Source organism: Neolamprologus multifasciatus, chromosome 14 (assembly GCF_963576455.1).
Source record: "Neolamprologus multifasciatus chromosome 14, fNeoMul1.2, whole genome shotgun sequence".
Taxonomy (NCBI): Eukaryota; Metazoa; Chordata; class Actinopteri; order Cichliformes; family Cichlidae; genus Neolamprologus; species Neolamprologus multifasciatus.
The window spans coordinates 32,482,819-32,507,713 of NC_140452.1; the positions used below are offsets into that span (position 1 = coordinate 32,482,819).

The 24,895-nt window shown below is 41.6% G+C and overlaps 1 protein-coding gene across 3 annotated transcripts in view; it reads right to left on the reverse strand.

The window, feature by feature from the left end:
- Positions 1-238: 238 nt before the first annotated feature.
- Positions 239-24,895, reverse strand: part of dpf1 (double PHD fingers 1) — a 57,724-nt gene continuing 33,067 nt past the window's right edge. Inside the window, exons 9-12 of one of the 3 annotated variants that reach the window (XM_085131561.1) lie at positions 13,789-13,908; positions 7,860-7,972; positions 7,132-7,213; positions 239-6,244 (exon numbers count right to left, since the gene is read on the reverse strand). In XM_085131561.1, the coding sequence (XP_084987687.1) occupies positions 6,174-6,244; positions 7,132-7,213; positions 7,860-7,972; positions 13,789-13,908 (386 nt within the window). In that variant the 3' untranslated portion in view covers positions 239-6,173. The other 2 variants (XR_014868847.1, XM_085131560.1) reach the window with 2 other exon arrangements.

Consider the following 24,895-nt stretch of genomic DNA (forward strand, 5'->3'; position numbering starts at 1 on the left):
CCAGGAATACATCACAAATAGCAAAACTGTACCTGCCCTGAATAGCAAAGTGTATTTTCTTCTGCAGTGTTGCTGGAAAACAATTGTGGACAACGGGGCTCCTTTGTCCCCATTCCCAGGTTTTCCAGAATCCGCTATTCATTCCAAACAATGGCATCCCTTAATTTCTTTTTATCTTCAAAGGCATTTTTACCCCTTTTTGAAACACATGAAAAGGCACCTTATTTTTTTTTTAAAAAAAAGAGACACGTGTTTTCTAGCTAAAACTATGCAATTACATTCTCTTCTGAAGACTGAAAAAGGAAAGGAAGAAATAGGAGCGGGAGAAAAAAATGGTCGACATTGGCCTCAGCTTCAAGCCCATAAGTCTGTGCATGTGAGAGAAGAAGTCCGTGGACTAGTCCTCCCCACCTAAGGAAAAAAAAAAAGACAGACTTGTAAGCTGCCCTAGTTGGCAGCAATACAGACGAGCAGACAGACAGACTGACTACTGTCCAAGAACACACAAATATTCAGCGATTTACACCACAGGAACTGGAGCAAATAATGCAAACACACACACGGCACACACAAAAGGTACAGCTCATTTTTCAATCTCATCTTTTTAATGGAAAAAAATGAGTCAAGGGAAGAGAGAAAAAACTGGGTAAATTGAGAAAGCCGAATGAATTCACAGAAAATGACTGACAGCAGTGATGACAGCAATGCAGTCACTGTCCACATTTCAAAGCATTCCCAGGTACCAGACGGAAGAGGAGGAGAAGAAAGAGAGGGAGGAAAAGAGGAGGGCGGTTAAAAAAATGTCCAAGAAGATTGCATCTTCCTCTCGAGGTAAAAAATACAAATTAAAAACTCGTCTTTATCCAGTGTTGTTTACAACAGACAGTCACATTGGAAAACAAAAAATGCAAAGATTGAAAATGAAAAGTGCACCCGCACTCACACGCATACATACTTACAATTAGTTTCTTATTTTTGGGAAAAGAAAAGCAAAAAAAAATAAAACAAAAAAAAAAAGTGCAAGCAAGATCACAGAACAACAATTTACAACAGAGGCCTAGAGTGGCCCAAAGGCTCAACCCTCTGACTGAGCCACCCCAACAGCCTGAAATGATGGTGGAAGGGGGAGATGGGGGTAATGGCATCAACTTGAGACCTGGAGGTTCCTGGTGTGGCTTTGTTGGACCCCACATCCCCACCCTTACCACCAACATCGCTTTGCTTCATCCATTTGTACAGAGAGAAGGCTCAAGTTTCATTAAACTTTCCAAAGACCCAACATGGCCTCCCCGCCCTCCCCAGATAGTACAATCAAAGTTAGTTTGACTCCACCATGCTTCTCCTTTTAAGTGCCAGGAAAGCTCCAAATATAAAGGCTTTTCAGTCACAATGACATCATCATTATCATCCAAATCCCAAACATTTCCATTATATTGAATCTAACAATCACCATTAAATATTTCCACTTCATCATCAAACTATTTCCACACAGACATGCTTCAAGTCTAGCTGTTAGCTCTGATTTGTAAATGGAAATAAACGTTTCTTTTTATTGGTTGCTAGTGGTTTTGTCGGCAAATGTAACACTAATTTAACACACCATAAAGTCATACAGTATAATCCGAGTGCCTTGCGTGAAATGTGTACACTCAAGTGCACTTTAGTTGTAATCTGTACTCAACATTACAATCCTCAAGCAGTGTTGTGCCATGCAACTGGTTCCACTGAGAAGAAAATGTCTGCAGAATAATAAATAACACACTATTTTGGTTCGATTTGCTTCTTTCTTTTTTTTTTCTTCACTGACCTTCTGTGGATATACGCATACGCTCATACACACACATGTACTCACATATATAGAAACACGCACTCACACACAGAGGCATAAACGCACTTGGAGAGCAAATGTAGCCACGCTGTGCAAAATGTAAAATTATTCTTTTTAAAGGTACAGAACCAAACAAGCAAACAAACAGGAACTGAACATAAGTTAAAGGTTTTTGTCGTCGTTATTTAAAAATGCATTACCGACTTTATCAAAATATGAGGCATTCATGCAAAGTTGAATTGAATTGAGGGGGTAGTACAGTATTTGCACCTACTGCCCGTCTGCATCAGATGGCAAACACGAGTACAGTTCAGATACATTCTAGCGAGCCATCTGATCCTGTGAATTTCCCTTCAGAGACATGATGCAGCATTAAAATGAGACGTTCATTCAAGCCGAAGCCGGCCGAGTCTGAGCCGTTTCATACTCTTACCTGTACACAAAAATATGAAACACTGTGTAAAATGGCAATTTGTTGCCCTTAATTCAATCCCCATATTTACAGCTATTGTCTCCAAACTCAAACCTCACATCCGCACTAATAAATCATTTAGAAATGTCCCCATAAATCAGCACTCGTACTTCACCTGTCTTCTAAAAATGCTTGTTAAGTTGCCTTGAGAAACCCAGTTAGACTGGTTGAGGACACTATAACGGGTCATTTCAATAAGAGAAAAATAAAAGATCTCTTTTCAGTGAAAGCCCATGAAGATGCATGCTGGCTGACCATTTAAACCCACGTTTCTCCAACACTTACACCAGATTCTTTAGCGCAGACTAGCAGTGTTAGCATAACTTCTACAACAACATATTTTGCTTGTCAACCCCAAAAAACAGAAAAAGAAACAAATCAGATGGCTTCACAGAGGCTGCCATATGTCATTTGAATGTATACATGTTAACAAATGTCCAATACAGTTTAATTTATTTATATTTTGGTGACACTGTCTCTCTTTTAGACAGGTTTGATCTTGAAAGAGCAACCTGATTGAGTATTGCTCTATGCTAGCAACACAGAGCTTAGCATATCCGCTAATGTAAAATCAATGACCCCTTAACATTATTCTGTGGTGATAATTGTTCTGATAATGGCAAAGACTGTGAGAGAATTAAGTACTCACATAAAATCTATTTATGCGTAGCTAAAGGTGGCATACAGTTTTATAAAGACAACACCTCTTAAGGGGTGTAGTCTGTAATCAGGATTGCAACTATTATTTATTACAAATGTTTACTTATCTGATAAAAGAGAAGTTAGAGTGATGGGAACAATGACTGTAGAAAAGTTTTCTGTAGTCATTGGATGGGACAGTTAGCTTAATCTCAAGACTGGGGAAACTACGGGGGCCCTGAGAGGTCAAATAAACTGCAACTTAAGAAAACACCAGAAAACAGAAAAATGTTTCAAAAGCACACAAAACACAATGGCAGTGTTTTGGGGGAGACGTTAACCAAAACCTGTAAAGGACACAAAGAGACAGACGCTTAAATGAAGCTAAGGATTCATCTGTGTTAAGTTTCGTTCAGGAGAAAAAGACACAAGATTTGTTTTAATTGTGTGACTTACCAAATACTGTAGATACACACAAAAAATACTTGTGTTTCGTTTCATCTTGGGGTTTTTTTTTTTTAGTTTTTTCTTTTTTTTCCTTTTAACTCTGTATTCTATTTAACCTTTGTTGTATTTTTTTGAAAAACACTTTCAAAATATTGAAATATATTTTGAAAAAGGGTGGAGTGCCCACTCCGGGTCAGGGACGAGACCCTGCCCCAAGTGGAGGAGTTTAAGTATTTCGGGGTCTTGTTCACGAGTGGTGGAAGAAGGGAGCAGGAGATCGACAGACGGATTGGTGCAGCAGCTGCAGTGATGCGGACGCTGTACCGGTCTGTTGCGGTGAAGAGAGAGCTGAGTGTAAAAGCGAAGCTCTCAATTTACCGTACGATCTACGTCCCTACCCTCACCTATGGTCACGAGCTGTGGGTAGTGACCGAAAAAACGAGATCACAAATACAAGGCCTCTCCCTTAGAGATACAGTGAAAAGTTCAGCCATTCAGGAGGGGCTGGGATTAGAGCCGCTGCTCCTCCACATCGAAAGGAGCCAGTTGAGGTGGTTCGGGCATCTGACATGGATGCCCCCTGGGCGCCTCCTGGGTAAGGTTTTCCGGGCATGTCCCACCAGGAGGAGGCCCCGGGGCAGACCCAGGACACGCTGGAGAGATTATATCTCTCGGCTGGCCTGGGAACGCTTTGGTGTTCCCCCGGATAAGCTGGAGGAGGTGGCTGGGGAGAGGGAGGTCTGGGCTTCTCTGCTTGGGCTGCTGCCCCCGCGACCTGGCCCCAGGATAAGCGGAAGAAAATGGATGGATGTATTTTTCTATTTCTATTGTGTTTTATTCATCATCAGTTTTGTTTTGTGTACTACTATTACAGCATTTTAGTATTTGTTGGTGTTATTTTTCTCAGCTACAGTGCATTTGACCTCTCAGGGCCACCGTAAGAAACAGTTTTCCTGGCCGTATGTCTGTGTAGGGTTTCACTCAACCAGGTCATGTTAGTCTAAGACCCTTGAATCAAGGGTGGCTGGACTTCTTTAAGTTTTTTGAAGATGTTTCACCTCTCATCCTGGCTACCAGCACCTCTAATGCTTATGGATTAACGTGTAATATAAAACAAAAGGTTGTAAATGATAAAAATGATGATCTTCAGTGTGGGTTATGTGCAATACTATTCATTTCTTCCATACTTTCCAGAGTCACTTCAAGATGCACTCTGGCATATAAGCCACGGTGAAATGATGAAACAATTCCTTTAACACTTTCTTTTTGTCTTCACTCTGTCAGAATACCTGGACGAGAAAATGCCGACTTTCCTTGCATCCACTTGACCTCTGCTACTCAGATCCTCGCACAGATCCTGCCTAGCTTGGAAATGGCTACAATTATTGTAGTTTTCAAATAAAGTCCCACAAACAGACATGCACACACACACATACACACTCACACACACCCAGTTTGGCCAAAAGAGTTCATATTACAAACACATTATTGCGAATTAAGTGTGCTTTCTCTTCGATTTCAATTACAAGTTTTGAAAAAAACAACTGAAACAACAACATGCGAATGAAAAAGAAATTTAAAAAAAAGGAATCATTAAAAAATACGTCTTTTTGGCCTCCGCATAGGCCAGACAAAGATCTGCATTGTCCACACATTGATCCTACATTCTTAACACACAGATAATACACACCAAGCACCAGGAGCGTTTTAGTCTCGCATTGGCTTCACAGTCATTGTTTCATCGAGGGAAAGGGCGAACAAAGGTCAGGTAAAGGATTTGTGAGGGATGCTAAGCCTAAATTGTATTTTTTAAATACATCGTTTGATCAGAGATAGTTGATTAAGAGAAAAATCCTTCTCTCCTTTAATCAGAGGATCACATCCGCACACTAAAAACCACCGGTGTCAATCCCAAAATGCATCATTAATTTTGTGGAAAAACCCCATGCAACGAGAGAGGACAGGGTGAGGTCAAAGATGGTCTGAGTTCCTGACCAGAGACTCCGACGTGTCCGGCGAGGGTGAGGTTTTATGAGCGCGTAGATGGAGAATCAGTCGAAATTCTGTACAATTCACTCTGCCTTTAAAAAACTGCATGGAGCAGGAAACCCTGCAGACAAATAATGGAGCAGAGTTCAGTGTCTCAGCTCTGCCGTGCACGGTAAAGGACAGAGGGAGTAAATGAAATTTTGATTGGGTGTATATTTCACAGTTGACTAACACTGAAACATACTGCTCCATGGTTATCCAGGGTCTTCAATGCCCTGTCCTCTGCCTAACACCTATCCATCTTATTAATTCTTAATACTTAATACTTGACTGAGTTGCAGCTGAAGATCATTAGGGCTCATCCGAGGGCCCTTATGAGGGTTCCTGTGGAGTAGTATGCCTCAGAAGTGCCCTTGGCAGGCTGAAGTGTGTGTCTTGCTAGCAAACTTATTGCCAGCTGATGAATTCCTCTGTTGAGACAGAGCAGGAATGAAGGGAGGGGGGGGGGGGGGGTTCAGGTCAAGCACAACAGGGAATTCGAGTGACCAAAATAAATAAATAAACGGGGCGGAGGTTGGCTCGCCACTGGAAAGACGTTTCAGGAATATGCATCGCCGTGGTTGCTGTGTGCTCAGTCGTGTCAAAGGTCACGGGGACAGAACGTAGAGAGAGTAGCGGCGAGCAGATCAGAAGAGGAGAGGGGGGGGGGGTAGCCTCTGAGGCACAGTGAGGGGGGTTACGGAGAAGTGGTTTTGGGAGAGGATGAAGGGCCAAGAGGAAGAGGCGCAGCTCAGCAGATTAAGTGAGGGTGATGTAGGCTGAGGCCTTCTCCTTCAGTTGTCTTAGACACAGATGACAGCTCCAGCTCCCTGTACAACACACACACACACACAGATTGGGAGTTCAATCACTGCTATTGTAAAGCCTTGTGGATTAATCCCTCATTTCACACAGAGCGTTAAGTAACACTGTAAATTAAAGCTCCGTGTTTAAACACCACACGCTGTGCCTGTGGTTTGTGGGTGCAGAGGATCTGACAAGTAGTTTGGTTTGGATTCCGGCTCAGGATTTGTGACATTAATTAAACATAAAGTCGAGACAGATGCTGAAATGTTCTCCTCAACCTTAACGCTTCAAAGTGAACCCAGACTAAAGGTGGTACACAAATATAAGTTTATCATCGACGCATGTGCGGAGACCCAAAATAAACTGACTGCTGCTGAATTTTAAAAAATGTTTTCCTGTAAATCGAAAGCATCGCATGTGTGGGCAGAGCTTGACACTGTTAGTGCGTGTTGAACACGAGTGGCACCGCTACTGTATGTTCAGCCAAGTGACACTTTTGCCATGGAAACAGATTATCTTTCTACTACTCATTTCCATGACAACGCCATCAAACATTTTGAGGCAGCCATCTTATGTGGCAAATGACAGTTTGATTTAAACAGAAGTACCTTCTCCATTTCTGTAATCGCAGCCACGGTATTTTAGACCGCCGTATTCAGATTAAAACATTCATTCAAAAAAAACCAAAAAAAACCCAGAAATGAGTCCTGAGGGTCATATTCTTTAAAACTGCCTTAAAAATCAGCACGACTGCTCTGACTGCAGGTTTCGCTCTCCTCATCCTACCTACAGCACAGCTAGTTCCACGTCTCTGTAATGATAAAAATGTTCTCGTGGTTGTGGAAAGTTGTGAAGTCTGATAAAAATGAGGATGCGGTACATTGTGTAGCTTTGCGGTGTGCATGCGTACCCTCTGGCGGCTCAGACATCGGAGGGCTCAGACAGTACATGTGATAGCCTCTGTCACAATCGTCACAGAACAACAGCTGGTCCTGCAAAAGAAGAGAATTAGTGTCGTTAATCACACGTGCGCACGGTCTTGAAATCAAAGCCGAGGACTGCAGCGGCAAAACATAGTGTGTGTAGTGCTTTAACATTGATTTTGTATTTATATAATCAAGCGACTGGGGTGTGATGAATATGTCCCTGGTTGTTTTTTTTAATTTCATATTCATAACTTCAACCTTTGTTGTGGCAGGCGGTAAAAAGCTCAACAGGATCAACAACTCTCTTTCTTTGTTGTATTTACACTAGATGCTTTAACCAGCACTTTGAGTCCTGCATTGCAGTCTGTGTACATTTAAGCACCTTCAAAAAAATCTGCACTTCTGGAAGGGTTTTCAGTAAAATTTGTTTGATCCCAGTAAATTGTGGGCAGCACTATAACACCATCCTTCAGCCGTGCACCGTCTTCATGCACTCAAGTATTAGAGCCAGACATCGGCCTCGGATGACTACAAAAATAAATATCAGCAGTATTCACTTATACCTGCTCTGCCTAAGTTTTTCTGGCATTATGTATGAAATGTACATGTGTGTGTGTGTGTGTGTGTATGTGTGTGTGTGTGTGTGTGTGTGTATGTGTGTGTGCAGCCACATGTGCTTAGATTTAACGTGTAGTAGAAAGTAAGAGCCTACGTCGTTCTCAGAGGTGCCACACAGGCTGCAGGACTTGCACTCGATGCACTGCCAGCGATAAGTCCTCACCGCAGCTGTCATGTTCACTGTGAACTGCAGACAGGACGGGTGGCCTGGGTGCACACACACAAACACACACACACACGCGCGCACAGGCACACAGGCACACAGACACGCGTTCACTATTTCTGTCTGTATTTTGAGGACAGTCATCCAGCTGTTTCTTCCAACTGTAAATTCATTTGCTTCATTCAGGTGATCTGTTTGAGGAGAACTTAGCAGGTATTTTGCAAGCGACTGAATGCTTGCTTGGTTGCCGCTCCCCCCTGCTTATTTATGAAGAATGTAAAATACGGTCTTGATAATAACCACAATTATTGGCATGTGAATTAATCCATATAGTTGCTTTAACTTGGTCTTAGACATAGACTGTATATAAAAGATGGGCAGAGCTTTTGGGTCTGAAAAATGAAGCTAGAAGTGCCTTAAACCTGCATTCTTTCTAACTGTCAGCAAGAAGAAGGTCAACTCCATAGAAGTCTATGAGAAAATGAGCCGACTTCTCAGTTGATTTTGACCACATGATCTTCTCAGCCACTAATTTCAAGTCTTCATCAGTACTGTTTAGAGTAAACTTGTTGATAAACCTTCAGGTTTTCAGTTATACTCCTTGCTTGTTCCAAGTGTGGTTGTCCTAAAACACTTATATAAATGCAGTTTTTCAGGAAGTACAATTTAGTTCAAGTAGTTTAGTTTAGTTTCTGTGTTTTTTAACTAGCCACAGCTAACAATGTCTTGGCGCTTTATGGATGCACCTTGCTAACCAAGATTGCCAGCTAGCCTTAGATGATCAGCTCTTTGTGTTGGTAAGATTATCAGGATATTCCCAGTGGATACATTCAGCATTTATATAGAACCCGCTGCCCTATTTAATAAAATGACAGGGAAGTAATAACAGTTGTCATAAACTGAAGTCCACATTTCAGTCTTTTGGAAAACAAACTATCTCTTCTTTTCTGCAGTTATTTGAATTTTTCCTGATATTTACTGTTACATGATTATGACAATATAAATGTTATGTCATCCACACTTTCTGATCTTCCAGTTATGAAGGACCATACCAGTGTCTTGCATGCACTAGCCCAATCACTACAAATCACATAAATCTTTTTTTCTCTCTTTTTTATTTTTCAAACATAAATGTGAGAAGAAAAAAATATGTAGTACATGCAGTCAAATTATAAGTACACATTCTGCACCACTGCACCATCTGCTTTTATACAGATAACCGGAATGTACAAACACATCTCACACCAAAAAAAAAATGAACCTTATAATAAAAAAACAAAAATACAAGCACATTAAAACAAATACGTTCTCTACTCTCTCCACTAAAATAAACGCTCCTTGCTATTCACAGTCAAAATACATGCTAGGAGGGGGGTCGTTCTCTCGTCAAATCAGATTCTTCATATCAAAGGAAAGAGGAAACAGACAATCATTATAATATCACACTTGGATGATGTACAAAAAGCTAGTGTTGAAGGCAGAACATAATATTCTAAACACTTTTGTGTTTTCTTGCCAGACAAGAAGGTCACATTGAGATGACATTTCATTGGTTCCATTCATATTTCAGTGCCAGCAAAATATCTGCATGAACCGCAGAGCAGAGTGTTGTGATCAGCAGAAATGACCACATTAAATGTGTAGAATAAGAGCTTCAGTTATACACAACATTGTCTCTCATAATGCACATCAACTTATAATTCCCACGCCTTTATACAAAAGTTTCCTCTATTTCTGGTTATGGACGTCAGCAAAAACCTTTTACCAACCATATTTGTTGCTCATTATAACCCATGAAGAATCAGTTTCTTTAAAAAATCCAATCATTATTAGGTTTTGTTGTTTTAATGAATACATTTGAATTGCATGAATGCAGTTAGCCCTGATTTGTAAGTCGGGATAAAAATGTGATTAGGAATGAGAAACTGTCTGAGAACAATTTACATTACAGCCACCATTTCCCAAAACACATCATGTTGCTTAAGTTGTTTGCTTTCAATGTATTTTCTGGTTTCCAGAGAGCCACCCTTTTCCATCAATTTGCATGCAGTGTTCGACTTCCAGTGACTTATAATCATGAGATATTACATCAAAGAGAAAGGCAATAATCTGCTATTATTTAACCACAGTTAGTTTTGGCTAGTGATGCTGTTGTTTTCTCATTGCATCATTGTTTACCATCATTATAAGAGGTAATGTGCTCTTTTCACAGCTAAACTTGTGGTCAGAAGCATGAATCTGATGGTTATTTAGGTCTTTTAATGGTTTCTTTGATGTGTTTGTTTTCTAGGGTGGAATGATTGCACAGCATACATCTTTGTTGACTTGCACAAATTTGAATTTATTTTGGATTTTCTCCAATCCACATGGGGTCAAAATTATACATACACTCAATTAAAAATTTTAATAAGTGCTGCTAAAGGTTCTATGCTCTTTTAACTTGACAAGGCCCATTATCTTAACTCAATAGTCATCATGATTGTCTACAACTGGTAGTTTCTCTTCACCAGCATAAGACGAACTTGTCTGACAGCACTCGCTGTGAATACTCAGATACTTAATACTCAGAACAAAGGGAAAATCCAAGGAACTCATTGAAGAGTTAAGAAGGAAAACTGTTGTTTTACATAGCTTGGAAAGGTGTCTTGGAGCTATTTCTAAACAACTGAAGGCTCCAGGATCATCAGTTCAAACAACTGTATGCAAGTACAAGTTATTTGGATGGGTCATCGCTTTGCTAAATTCTGGAAGAAGACTCAAACTGTCACCATCAGATGAGAGGAAACTGATTACGATGTTCAGGAACAACCTATGAACACCAAGGCTCAGCCCTAACACATGAACTAGAAACTGCTGGAACACCAGTGTCATGGTCCACAGTGAAACAAGTTTTACATCATCATGGACTCAACATGGACCAAGCAAGATGCCCCTGCTACAAAACCTAAGAACACTATACCAGTTGTTGGGCATGATAGTGGTACCATCATGCTCTGGGGCTGTTAGTACCTACTCGAATTGACTCACCACGGATCACCACGACTCGACTCGGATCAACTGGTTTTTTATTACAATCCAATACTACCTAACGTGCATGGTTGTCGTCATAGCAACGTGTCAGAGCGTCCCACTTTGACACCTTTTGTTGTAGTAACACAAATCTACAACAAAGGGTGGATGTCAAGGCGACAATATACCTGCTGCTCAGTCTGTGGCTTTTCGTTAGACTCGGGGATCACGGCGTTGTTTTTTGTAGCCATTTCCCTCATAGCCAGGTTTTAAAAATGGCGTTTTTCATTTCCGTGAACGAGTTATCAAGTGATCCTACTGACCAGCCAATCAGTGGCATGCAGACTAGAGATGGACCGATCCGATATTACGTATCGGTATCGGTCCGATACCGACGTAAATTACTGGATCGGATATTGGAGAGAAATAAAAAATGTAATCCGATCCATTAAATATCAAAAAAGCACCTCACAAAACTTGCGACATGGCGTAACTCGGCTCATAACCGTAGCACGTGGCAGCAGTATGCATCATGTGATAGAGTGGCTGTGTGTATTTGTAGCCTCGCTACCAATCCGGCATTTCATCTCCGAGGAAGTTATCCCAGAGAGAAGTATAGCAAATGTGTAAGTTCATCTCTGAATGTTTGTAAAGCATTCCCGCGTTAAGCTTAACAACCGACATATGGAGCGACTGCCTCTTCTCTCTCTCCCTCCCTCTTCAATACTACTTCAATCATGAAACTGCTTAATGATCAGCTGATCGGCTTTTCTGTCGCGAGTCTCTCTTGTTTGTTTTTGGCCCACTTCGCGCCAGAAAGAGGAAACCAGCAGCTGAACAACAGCAGCACGTTTAAGTTTGATAATCTGTTGTTAGAATTTATTTAATATTACTTTCTACACCAGGATCCTTTTCTATGTAGCTGACGTCTGGTAACTTTGCAGGGGCGGATCTAGCAAAGTTTAGCCAGGGGGGCCGATAGGGCATGAACAGGGAAAAGGGGGCACAAAGACATACTTTTCTTTCTTATTCTCATTTAAAATGTCTAGCTTTTAATAAATAATTATCCAAATCTTACACCCAAAGTTTTAATCTGACGTAAAATGTATAGAAGTCCATTACTGTATATAGTAACTATTAAGTCTAATATACCCTAGTAAGCTATAGTACTTTTTCCTTTGGGAAGGCACCATCTGTGCAGTCTGCAATTCTGTTGAAGAAAGATGTTGAATCTATTTAATTATTCTTCAAAAATAATTCTGTGCATTTTTTTTCCACACTGCATCAAATTAAAGTTGATTACGTCAATTAAGCATCATGAGGAGGAGGGTGGGTGGTTTCCTATTTTTTTTTTTTTTTTTTTTTTTTGCTGGGAGTTTGCAGCCCTATTAGTTAGGTTGCTTACTCTTTAAAATACCAGAATAGGGAGGATGGAGTAGGTTTAAGTTTATTAGATTGATCAGTATTGCTGAACTATGAAATATTTTGGGTGCAGTGTATTTTTTGCATACAGGTATAACAGAATAGCTTTAGTGGGTTTTTTTTTAACTTGAGTATGAACTTATACAAAAAGCAGCAAGATATTAAAAAAATAGTTTTATTGATTAAAAAACACACTATATCGAATTCATATCGGTATCGGCAGATATCCAAATTTATGATATCGGTATCGGTATCGGACATGAAAAAGTGGTATCGTACCATCTCTAATGCAGACTGATGACGTTAGATTTTAGTACCTGCTCAGATCGCTTGGAACCCCGGCCGAGTGGGTACTAAAAAAGTACCAGCTCCTATGGCCTAATGGAAAACCCCGAAAACCTGGGCAAACCGTGCCGAGTCGATAAGTAGATACTGATGGAAAAGGGGCTTTAAATTGATTAGTGTGGGTGTATTTATATATTTGAGCCTCTACCTATACTGTTGACCCTGTGTGGATTAGAGAAAATCCCAAAAACAATACAAGTTGTGCAACCAGCTCTTGTTTTTTAAAATGATAAAAAACGTGTGCTGTATAATCATTCCCTGGAAAAAGCACGGTTCAAAGAAATCATGACATTCATGCTCATGATGAACATATGAAAACTTCTGATCTCTTTGAGTTTTGCAAGTAACTCTTTAAAAGAAAAGCCATCAGCTCACTGACAATCATGTTGTAATGATACCAGTATTAATGTTGTGTTCTTTGGTATTGTGACCACTTTAGTCTCTGCGCAACCACTACTTTAAGGTTTCAGTGTGGTTACTTTCCCTTAGCTATATCCAAGTCTGTGCAAACTGATTTTTAGGTAGTGTAATTAAAAATAATCACTTGCAGTTTGAAACACTGAATCAAATGGCTAGTACGGACTCTAGTTTTACTGTACATCATTTGTATTACATGGGCTAAAACAAAAAACACTGGTATGGTCAATCAAAACTTTATTTTACTTAAAATGGGCCTATTGTGCTTTTTTGTTACTTTCTGTCATATAAAGTTATCCCTTATATGGTCATTTGAAGCACAGAAGCCCCACCCACCCTGTGATTAAAAAGTCTCTTAATAAGATGCAGCCAATCAGAAGAAAGTTCCCTTAAAGAGTTGGTGCCCTTAAAAGGGAGGGGAGTTGAAGTGGAGTGTATCAAACTATGAATGAACTTGGTCAGTACCGAGGTTCAGTATACGACAAGTAATGATTATTTTGAACTGCCAATCGTGCAAAGCTACAAAGTTCAAGAATAAAAATCTGGAAATTAGCAAAATAGGGCCACATTAAGTAGTAAACATAAAATCTTAAGCCAAGAAATTCAATGTATTAAAACTGTGCCTTAACAGCCATTCTGCCAATCATCCCCTTCAGTGGTGCCCTACCTGAGCGTCCACAGTCCGCACAGGAAATAAGGTCTTCAGGACAGCCGGTCTTCTTTGAGCCTCCGAGGCAAAAGTCGCAGTAGCCGTTGGCAATGACTGAGCCATCCGCTGCTTTCTTGGCTGAGAGAAGAAAAAGAAAAAGGGGGTAAGAAAAACTTTCTGCCAACTGGACTCCTGGGGAAAAGAGGATGAAGAGCAAGAGTGTAAATTCATAAGTCAGTGTTATGAAATGTTGCCTCGGGGTGAAGAGGCTGTATCAGTCTCTCGACAGTGAGACAGATTGAAGAGGGAAAACCTATAAAAGTCATATCAGATGAACAAAGCAGCCATCACTGAGGTGTGCTGGGAAGCATGGCCAATGGAGTATTACAGAATACGAGTGATTAGAGATAAAATGATGAGATAACAAAGCAAAAGAAAGTAGACGTGTAACTAAGTCCTGGTCACCACTCATTATTATATATTTACTTTGGTAAAATAAGCACCAACGCAGGTCTGCTCTGGAGCCTGGGACTCTCCAAACACTGGCTCACCCAGGGAGGGTGGGACCGAACAGAAAGGAACGTCCGCTGGGAGCCCCTGGGGTCTAGCAAATATTTTCAGGAGTGGAGGAGGAGGGAGAGCAGAGGGAGACAGAAAGAGAGAGACCGTGTGTTCCCGTGCATGTGTGCGTGTGCTTGTGGATGTGTGCGCATGTCTGTGCATGTGTTGGGGGGTGCCGGGACAGACCTGCCATCATGCTGAGCACGGAGAGGCAAGTGCTCCATGTGAAGCCGTTTCATAATAATTATTAACAAAGAGAAATTCCCCCTGCTTGCCTGAGTGCTGTGTATATACTGTAAGTATCACTGTATGTGTGTGTGTATGATCCACACGCACCCCTTATCTCTCTGTCTGACTGTTGGTCTTCCTGCCTGTCTGTCTGTCTCCTGCCTGTCTCACTACTGTTGATTGCATAATCACTTTAATGGAAGCAATCACATAACCACTGCAGACTATTTGTATGTGTGCTTTCGTCTCAAAGATGTAATGCAGTGGACGGGTCCTTCACAGTGAGTCACCAGGCTGGTGCACTGGTGAATATACAATAGAGTGGATTATACAGGTACACACTCACACACATACAAGCTCAAGTGGAAAACCATTCATCCCGCAGGAAAAAAAAAGCACTATAAGCAATACTGTGGTTGTGCTCTTATGAGAGATCATTAATCCATCCATTTATAAGGGTGGAGTCTTGCTAGGCCGGAAAGGGGAGGAGAGGGTGAATTTGATGGAATTTGATGTTGGAAAGGGGAAGGTGGAGTGAGAGGAAGAGATTGGGTTTCTACTCGAAAGGGTACGTCTTTAATCCCCAGTGAGAAATAAAAAAGGAAAAAAAAGTCCTGATCAAGATGAGAGACTGGCAAACATAAAGACAGACACATGGGAGAGGAAAGAAATAATGCACTGTGTCTGCTACAGCAAAACCATAAGCAGTAGGCTCTATATCATGAGATCAGTGTAGTACTGTGCACCGTAACTCTGAGCCTGTTATGCACTTTCATACTCTATATTGTAGAATCATGAATGCTACCATCTATATTGGGTTATCGACTATCAACGGAGATAGCAATGACAGTAGATTTACTGTATGTGTAAAACAGTGTCTATCTAGTCCCCTAGCATTTCAATATAAATGGCTGCAACCTCATATTTCTCAATAATCTCTTCTGCCAGTGGTGATATAATGAGATCTGCTGGTGTCAGCTTTTTCAAATGATGATAGTTTAATTGAAGAAAAAAAATTACCTGCACATCATCAGGCTGGTGTGCTGGCAAAGGTTAGACAGATATGTCCTGCCCTATTTTTCCCCCTTAATTAAAAATCATCAGCCAGCCAGTGTGGTCTTTTTTGTGGATCCAATTAATGAAATGAAACGCCAACAAATCATAATCACCAATATATTCTTCTGTTTTTTTCTTACTGTAATATTGACCAAGCTGCAGTTAAATAGTGGTAAAATTACATTTTATTCAAAATTAAATAAATATTAAAAAATACAGTTCTTACATTTTCAAGTACATTACAGCAAGTCTAGCGGTGGGGACAGTTATCTTGGCTTAATATTACAATCAGAAACCTATCATGTCTGTGTGCTAGCATGTTAGCATAATGTTTTAGTGCTTTTGTAGCTATTGATAATTCATCAATCATCATAAAATTCCCACCATGTCATTATACTTGCTGCTTACTGTAAACTGCTGGCTGTCTGTTACATAGGAAATAAATCTGAACACAGCCCAGGCATACGAAATCCCAGTTTTAGCTAAGCATGCCGGCATGCTAATATTTGCCACTTAGCAAAATAAAGTACCGCTGAGGCTAGCACTATCCTTGATCGCTGCTGATGACCAAAGGTATTTCATTCAGAAAAATTATCAGGGACAGACATCCCATTCAAAGGATCCTAAATTCATATATTGGAAATAAAGTATCTGAATTTCAGGAGCGGGACCACGCCTCCAGTTCTACAAGCTGTTCGTTCTCGTTTACGTGCCCCACCCTCCCTCTCCTTTTCAGTTCTTTAACGTCTTCACTTCTATTTAGGACATGGGGAACTGCCAGGCCTGAGAGCTGCCGCCAGTCCCCTTCGTGGCCTTCCCCAAACTGCAAATCAAAAGACTTTTTTAGCAAAAGTCTAAGCCTCACCTTATCTACTAAAATGCTGTCAAACCTAAAATGAGGACATGGGCCCAGCGAGTAAATATGCATTTAATACATATAACATGCATATAATGAAAATCACAGCAAGAGCAAAGATGGTGGTAAAATTTCCCTTGCTTGGGTAAAAAAGCTTTAGAAAGCCTTTTATCGAACAAACACGGCAAACTTTTTTAGTGGATCAGAACTGACTGGAGATTCTTAAAATGTAATTTTTATGTCCAAAACAAATAGACAATACTTCACAATAATTGTCCAAATAGCTCCCAGAGGTATTCAGAATAGCAGCAGAGTGGTGAGGCTTGCTTCAGCTCATCAAAATGTTTGCACAAGTGTTTTCAACCCACAGATGTATAGTGATAAGTCATTGTCCTGCTGTGTTTCAAATCCATCCATCCATTCATTTTCTTCCACTTATCCAGTTCGAGGTGGCTGGAGTCTGTCCCAGCTGCCGCAGAATGATAGACAGGGTGCACCCTGGACAGGTTGCCAGTCTGTCGTAGGACTAACAGAGAGAGACAACCATTCCCACTCACGTTCACATCAATGGGTAATTTTAAATGAATAAATAACTCCACTACCTGCAAGTCTTTGCCCAGAGAGAACCCACACAAACACGGGGTGAACATGCAAACTCCACACAGAAAGGCTACAACCAAATGGTGGACATTCTTGATTCCCGTGAGACAACAGTGCTAGCCACCGCACCACGGTGCTGCCCTGTTACGAATTCGCTGTAAATAAAAATGTCAAGCTTATGGTAAGACTGGAGGAAAAGTCAGAGGGTGTTAGCACCATACTTACAGAGACCTTCCAGTCTGGACCAATTAACTCAAGCTGCCACACGCTAGCGTCGATCCTGGGCCACATGTGCAAACCGTGTGACGATTTGTTGCTCCATCAAAATGAAGCACAGGACACAGTCGATCAAGAGCGCAATGATCCTGGATGAGGATGCCGCAGCTATTTAAGTGTATTTACTTCTAAAGAAACCAGTGCAGCCAGATGTTTACTGCAGGAGGATGTATAAAGCTGTAGAGACATATGCGGCTCGCAGGCCTGCAGCCAATGCAAACATGTTTTTGTCTTCTTGTTCTGGTCAAATAAATTGCTTTTATCTTCACTCCTTTTATTTGGGCTCACCGCTGCTGACTGGACCTCACAATTCCTGGCGGGATAAACTAGACAGACACACATGTGGATACACATACATGAATGAAACACATTCAAACTGTATTTCATCTGTGTCTCTGTAGTTGGGTGTGCACGTGCAGATCTTTGTTTGCCTTTGTATTTCTGCATGTGTGTGTGTGTGTGTGTGCTAGGAGGCCCCTGAGAGTGAATCAGCAGGTCCTGATGCATGTGAGTGAGTCGGGGCTGCCCGCTGGCCTGCCTGCGTAGACGAAAAAACTCATCAATGATTAAACGCCTGTGGCCATGTTTCAGAAGCTGCCTGCAACCACAGACACGCCATTGCCGGCAAATGGTGGGAGGGAAGGAGGGAGAGAATGGCGATAGAGAGAGCGAGACAATAAAGAGGGCTGAGCTAATGAGCAAAAATAAAAGAGATATATACCAAAGACTGAAAAGACTGGCAATCATCAGGTACCTTTCCTTCTCCTTCTCTTCCTCCTCCAGAACCCCTCAGTGTGGTTGGCTCTTCCCCACCTGTCCCCTTTTTTCCCTTCACCTCCATCTCCAAAATTTTAACCTGCCTCAACCACCCTTTCCTTTCTTTCTTACCTGCATATCTCATTCCTATACCTGACTGTCCTTTCCCTCGCTCACTCCCTCCCACCCTCCCCTCCTCTTCCAATTACCAGGAGGAGTATGAGCAGAACCGCACACTTCACAGCTTTCAAGTGTTGGAGAAAGATCCTCCTGGGAATTATCCAGCAAGAGATGAATCCTCAAATGCTCCTCACCCCCACCTCCTCTCCCCTGCTACAATACCTACCCTTCCCCATTCTTTCCCATCCCCGTGCTTATAATTTCTCTCTCCCACCCCGTCTTGTTTTCTCTCTCCTTTCCTCCTTCACGCTGCTCCTCGGTAACCTTGTGTTTTTTCACCCTCCAAGCAACCTCACGCCGTTGTGTCTGCACAGCTGAGGTGTGTCACATTACTTTTTGCAGACTAACTGTATTCGCTCAGTTATTTTTTGTCATGTTTGCTTTTTTAAAATTATTGTTATTACTACATTTATTAATGGTTTCATGAAACTGGGGATTTCTCACAAAGAAAGAGGAGAAGGTGTTATTTTAAAGTTGCTTTTTCATGTTTTGCTTCCTCACCAGAGCGTGCATTACCAAGAAAAGCAGCATCTTTTTAGATGCACATCACTGCCCATTGAAAAAAACAAGCTAAAAATGTTATTTAGTCATAAAAGATATTGTTTTCACCTTTGTGGTAATGTATTACTCAGATAATCTGAGCCTTTTGATTTGACTACTTAAAGAAGAAAGAGAAAATCCAAACATTTGGACTTTCATAGAGCAATAAATGTTAGTAACACAGAGAATACATTTCAATAAATCATTTTGTTGCTGCTGTTTATTGCAGTCACATGCAATGGAAATAGTATAAAGAAATCTATGATCTTTAACTCCTTATTTAAAGATCATATGGATGGTGGAAGGAAATAAAAAATACAAAGGCGCCATGAAGAAATCATGACTTCTGTGTCTGTGAGCGCTGCTCAAATTAACCCTGAATTCTTCTCCCAAGCATTGCTCTTTTTCTCTCTTACTTACACCTCCAGCGTCTCTTCCTCCTCCTTCACCCCTCTTTCCCACTTCCCTCCAACGCTACCATGAAACCAGCGCTTCAGCCTGACTGACTGGTTGATAAGCTCCTCCTTTGGCTGACCACAGTGGAAGCCTCATTAATTTAGCGCTTTCATCCGAAAGGGAATTACCCTGGCCTCCCCACACACAAGATAACAGGCCTACCTGTTGACTTTTCGCACTCTCTTTTCCACCTCACTTTTTCCTTTAAATTTTCTCATCATTTCACTCCTTTTTCCTTCCTCTTTGTTTTTTTATTCAGCACATTCAAGCATTGTATTGGCATGACATCTGCTCGAACTGACTGAATTTAATATGATGTTTCATCTTCTTCTGTCCTACCCCCGTTATGTGCAGATACACAAAAAGGTAAGCTCGGCCATTGAGAAAGAAATGCGCGTTTCCATGGATACCACTGTCACAAAAACACAAAACTTGATTAATCAAGGTTGAGGTTTAGACGGGAATTAACAAGTGATGTCTGAATGCTCTCATCCCAGCGTCTGTCTGGTCTCTACGATCACCGAAGGCAGCAAACGCCCCTGTAGGGCAGGTGCAGATGGGAAGAAGACATGAGGATCAGGTACAAAGGTGAGGGAAGAGAGGAGCAGGGGAGGATTTCGGGAACAGATGAGGCAAAAAGAAAGAGAAAAGAGGATGAGAAGGAGGAGGAGGAAGCACAAAGGAGAGAGGAGGAATGGAGGTAAAATAGAAAAAAGGAGAAGTGTCTCCTGTTGTATCGGAGCAGCGGCGTGTGAAAACACACACTCTGCACTCCTGTCGCCTCGCTGCTTAATGAGGAGAGCTTCTCAGGAGAAGCGCGTGCACGCACATACACAACGCGGGAAAAGACACCCGCGACCGCACGCATACAGTAGAGCGCGCGCGCACACCGAGATTTACAACCAAGCCTTTTTAATAATAACTTTTGCCGTCCAGTTTCAGTCCCATCCCCCTCTTGCTCTCTTTAATGTGATGAATGAGAGTCCCTGTAACCCCTTGCAGCCACACACACAGACGCGCACACACATGCAATTACAATCTGAGATATTGTACAGTTTTACCATGAAACAAAGGGAAAAGAAACAAGCAACATATAGGGCACAAATCACGTCAGACTACATTCACATAGATGCAAAATCCCAAATGCTCAAGGAGACATTTTCAGAGGTTTTTTTATGCAGACAACGAGGCAGAGATGCAGTCAGATGGAAACCGTCAGTCACAGATGAAAAGTCACTAGCTTCCTTCCTCTCTCGCTCTCTCTCCATCTTCCTACTTTCCCTCCTTCTTCCATCCTCTCCCCCTGTCTTCCTCCTTGCACTTTCATGCGTTCTCATTATTGCTGCTGCTCCCTCTGCCTCTGATTCGATCTCTTCACTCTGCTTCATTGTGCTTCTTCTTCTTCTGTTTTTTTTTGTTTCCCTCTTCCTTATTTGGCCTCTCTATTTTTCCCCCTCTGCTTTACTCTCAAAGAGGAAATTGGAACTCTTTCCTGCAATCCATCTGTTGTCACACTGGTGCCTGCACCGGTGCCATCATGCTCTGTTCTTATTCTGTTTTCTCCCCCCATTTTTTTTGTTGCTTTTTTGCACCCCACCCTTATACAACCACACATACACAAGCACCACTTTTACTCATGTCCAGTCAGCAGGTTGCGTAACTCCCAATGCATTGTGGGACTGGATGCATGCATTTCTGTGTGTGTGCAATGTGAGCGTGTGCTCTCAGAGATGACATTGCAAAGTAAAGAGGACAGAGACAGTTTTGGTGCATAATAAAACTTGATCTATGGCTGCTTTGTAATCACACTGACCCACAGGAACAAAGATACACACACACAGGCACACGTACACACAAACGTACAATCCGTCAGGCTCTGCAGTATTCTGATATGTGCACATTTAGCAAATAGACACACACAGACGCACACTACCACCCCATAAATCATGCATGTAAAGAAATCACACACAAACGCGCACACGCAGGAAATGCCGATGCGTGCAAAACTTTGTGCACACACACACGCACGCTCTTACAAAGAATCGCTCCGTGGCTTGTGTCCCTGTCCGCAAAGAGTTAAAATGCAAATTATTAATCCTATTTTGTTCCAGGGACAGAGCCAGCTGGGAATGTGACTGTGAAATCCTGTTTGAATTGGGCCCTACTTCACATGGTCCACTATGTTAGCCCTGCGCTCTCACACGGAAATGCCAAAAATGACCAACCGGGGGTAAAAAAAGAAAAGAAAAAAGAAAAAAAAAAGAACAGATATGCATACAAAAGCAAAAAATTGACAAAAAAAAGTAGAGCACACATTGTATTTTGTTGTGCCACCGCAACACTGAAATTAAGAGTGTGAGTTTCTGTAAGTGGTGACATTATCTTTGCATTTAATGCTGCTTGTGCTAACTTCTAATTGGAATTTTATTCTGCACAAACAAGAGCTGCAAGTGGCTTCATTACTGTACGTGGGGGCTTGGCAGCTTCCCAGGAGCAACAACGCTGTAGTTTAGACCAACTGCAAAAAGTTTGCATCCCTCAAACCTTTTACTTCTCGCTCTTTCCAATGTTTGCATTGTTCCGTCAATAATTTACAAGCGTGACGTGGCGCTCAAGTTTTACGGCTGCGGTAAATCCATTCACCGACAGAAAACTAGACAGCAGGAGATGGATGGAGGGTGAGCGTGGATTTGGCACGGTGGTAGGGGAGGGGTTGTGGTGTGGTAGTGTGGGAGGCTTATCCAAACATGGCCAAGACAACTGAGGGACCACAGAACAACCATCCAGCAAGCCACAACACCACATCTTAAGACAGAATACCAAATGAAGAAGACTCCAATATTACCCTGCCTTCACCACTCCAACTGTCTGGGGGGATCTATATGATGAATCATGAAGAGGTTTTTTTTTTCTTCGTCTTCTTTTTCTCTCAGTCTGTTTAACTCTCTGCTTCTCGCTCTGCTTCTCTCTTTGTCTGTTGTCTCTCTCCCATTCTTTATGTTATTTTTAATGAACTCTGCACCCCCTCCTGCTCCTTCTCCCTCCACTTCAACTTCTTCCACCCTGCCTTCTTCCATTCTCTCTCCCCCTCTCCCTCCTTCCATCCTTTTTCTTCTTCTCTCCATAGCTCTCCTTCCCTCCTCCTCTACCACCTATCTCTCACTCTCTTTCTCTCTTTTCAATGTACATAACAGTGTACTCTTTAGGAGGGAGCCCTGGCGGTATCCATGGCAACCGGATTGCTAGGCAACAGCCGTTTCTCCCTTCCTTTTTCCTGCGCCGTGCAGCAGCGGCAACAATCAACCAATCAAAAGCTGAGAAGGAATGTTCGAGTACATGAAAAGTTCAGAACACATCCAGAAAGCAGTGAATGCTGGTTCCACATGTGAAAATACACACAATGTACTGATGGATGCACCAGCGACACAAAAATATACACCAACCTTTCCAGTTTAATGAAGTTGTCTGCATTGCGGTGAATATTCAGCTACTTTTGAAGATGTTTTTTTATCATTTGTCTTTTTTCATTTTTATGTCTTTGCTGTTTAAATGAAGCAAATTTAACGTAACTGTTTCCTGCATATTAAATCAAAATGAAAGGACATGACTTAAGTTTAATTAGTCTTTGGATTGAAACTTAAAATCAGCAATGTGTTTAGGCCAGCATGATCTTATTCCAAAACATGAGATAATCAGGAGAAATTATCTATTTGTTCATGTAAATGGAGAATATATTTCCCGTTTGACCTGTCACAGGATTCATGTCTTTGATGTAGTAGGATGTAGGTTTTTGGCTGTACCACATGTGTTCTCTAAACTCCACAGAGAGGACAGGTCAACCAAGGGAACACAGTGTTAAGATCATCTGTTGTATCTGCACAAAAAATAAATTTTTCTAATCCTAAACAAGTAGCATCATTGCCTAAACCCTGGTTCCTAAACTTGAGAAGTTTTTAGTGCCTAAATTTAACAAAACAACACTTTTAAATGATTCCAGAGGACTCGAGTTGTGGTTCCTGGGGACAGATGAAATGACCAAATAAGCCACCAACCCCTACAGTCTCCAGATGCAGACTTTTTTGCCCCTTTCAAGCTAATAAAACTTCACTTCCTGTGAATGCACATAAATCAATAGAAATGCATGCAATACGCTGAACGGGCTGAGATATGAGACAAAAAAAATTAAATTAAAAAAAAAAACTGGGGTTAACTGTGTCCATGAAGATGAATCACAAGTAGGCATTTTCAGAGTATGTCAAAAAATGTCATGAGACTGTTAAAAAAACTATTAAAAAATCTTGGAAAAACATGGAAAATGTCTTTTGTTTTACAAAAATTTACGGCAATTTCTTTAAACTGTAGTTAAAAGAAGGGGGAAAAATATCTGGAAAAAAGTAACACGAAAAATTTTAAAACTGTGTTCTTAAGCTGGAGGGTTTGGGGTTTTTTTTTTTGGACCGTGTATGCACTTAAACCTCTGGCCATGAATGAAATTTAGGAGACATGCTTCAAAATCTTATAAGATGAAGCTAACAGTAATCAGAAGTATATTAAACGCTAAGGGCATTTAAACATAGACAAAATGAGTGCATGAAACATTAAGCCATTGCTCCACTTTATCCCTAGGACTTACAGTCAGGTTTTGGTAGCAAACAGCATTTAGTGCAAAGACTTCCCATCTTACGAGACTCAGCGAACTGACAAAGACTAGTCCCAGTAGAGACACACATCTGTATCTGCCCAGTGACATTGCTATAAATGTCAGCGCAACAAACACGAGAGCTGCCGGAGTCTTCCAACACCTCAAATCACCTTTTCCGATATTCCGAAGACAAAGACAGATGGAAGTAGAAAGGGGGGGGGAGGCACTGCTGAGCACAGCTGAATGACAACAGACACAAAGTGGGTAGTGGCCATTTCAGGTTCTCAGTGTTTGGTTGATCAAAATTCCTGCTTCGCTTCTGCCTGCAGAGAGCAGGAGGAGAGCGGGGAGGCCATTTTGAAACACAAAAAAAAAAATGTAAGTGGGGAAAAAAACCCACAACAACCAACAATGGTGAGTAGGAACAGAGGGATACTGACCTTCAAAGGGCTCAATTACATGTCTCACTCACACACACACACACAAACACGCACACAGACAAATTTGGAGTTGGGTGTGATTGGCCATACAGCACTCTCACGCAGCTCAGTGTCACAGAGAGGCGTGCGCACATTCATGGACATGCATGTGCGTGAGTTAGGTGCATTTTTTTAATAACACGCACACACACAGACACACACATTCTGTGTCCCTGCTGCTCTACGCCGTAGGACCGTCTGTCCGTCCAGATAAAGTGGCCTCTGAATCTCAGTTCTGATTTGAGAGAGGAGGCTTTAATGACAACTACACCCCCGTCCCCCTCTCCTCCCTCCCCCACTCCCTCCCACACATCCCCCCCCTTCTCTTTTTGTTTTTTCTTTTATTTCACTCAGTCATCCATTCCCGTATTCACAGGTGCTGTTTTGCTCTGTTTGGGTTCTTCTCATTTTATCTACCCATCTTATATCCCCACTCTTCTCCCATTATTTTACTCTTCCTCGCTCTCTGTCTCGCTCTTCTTTTTCCTGCTTTTC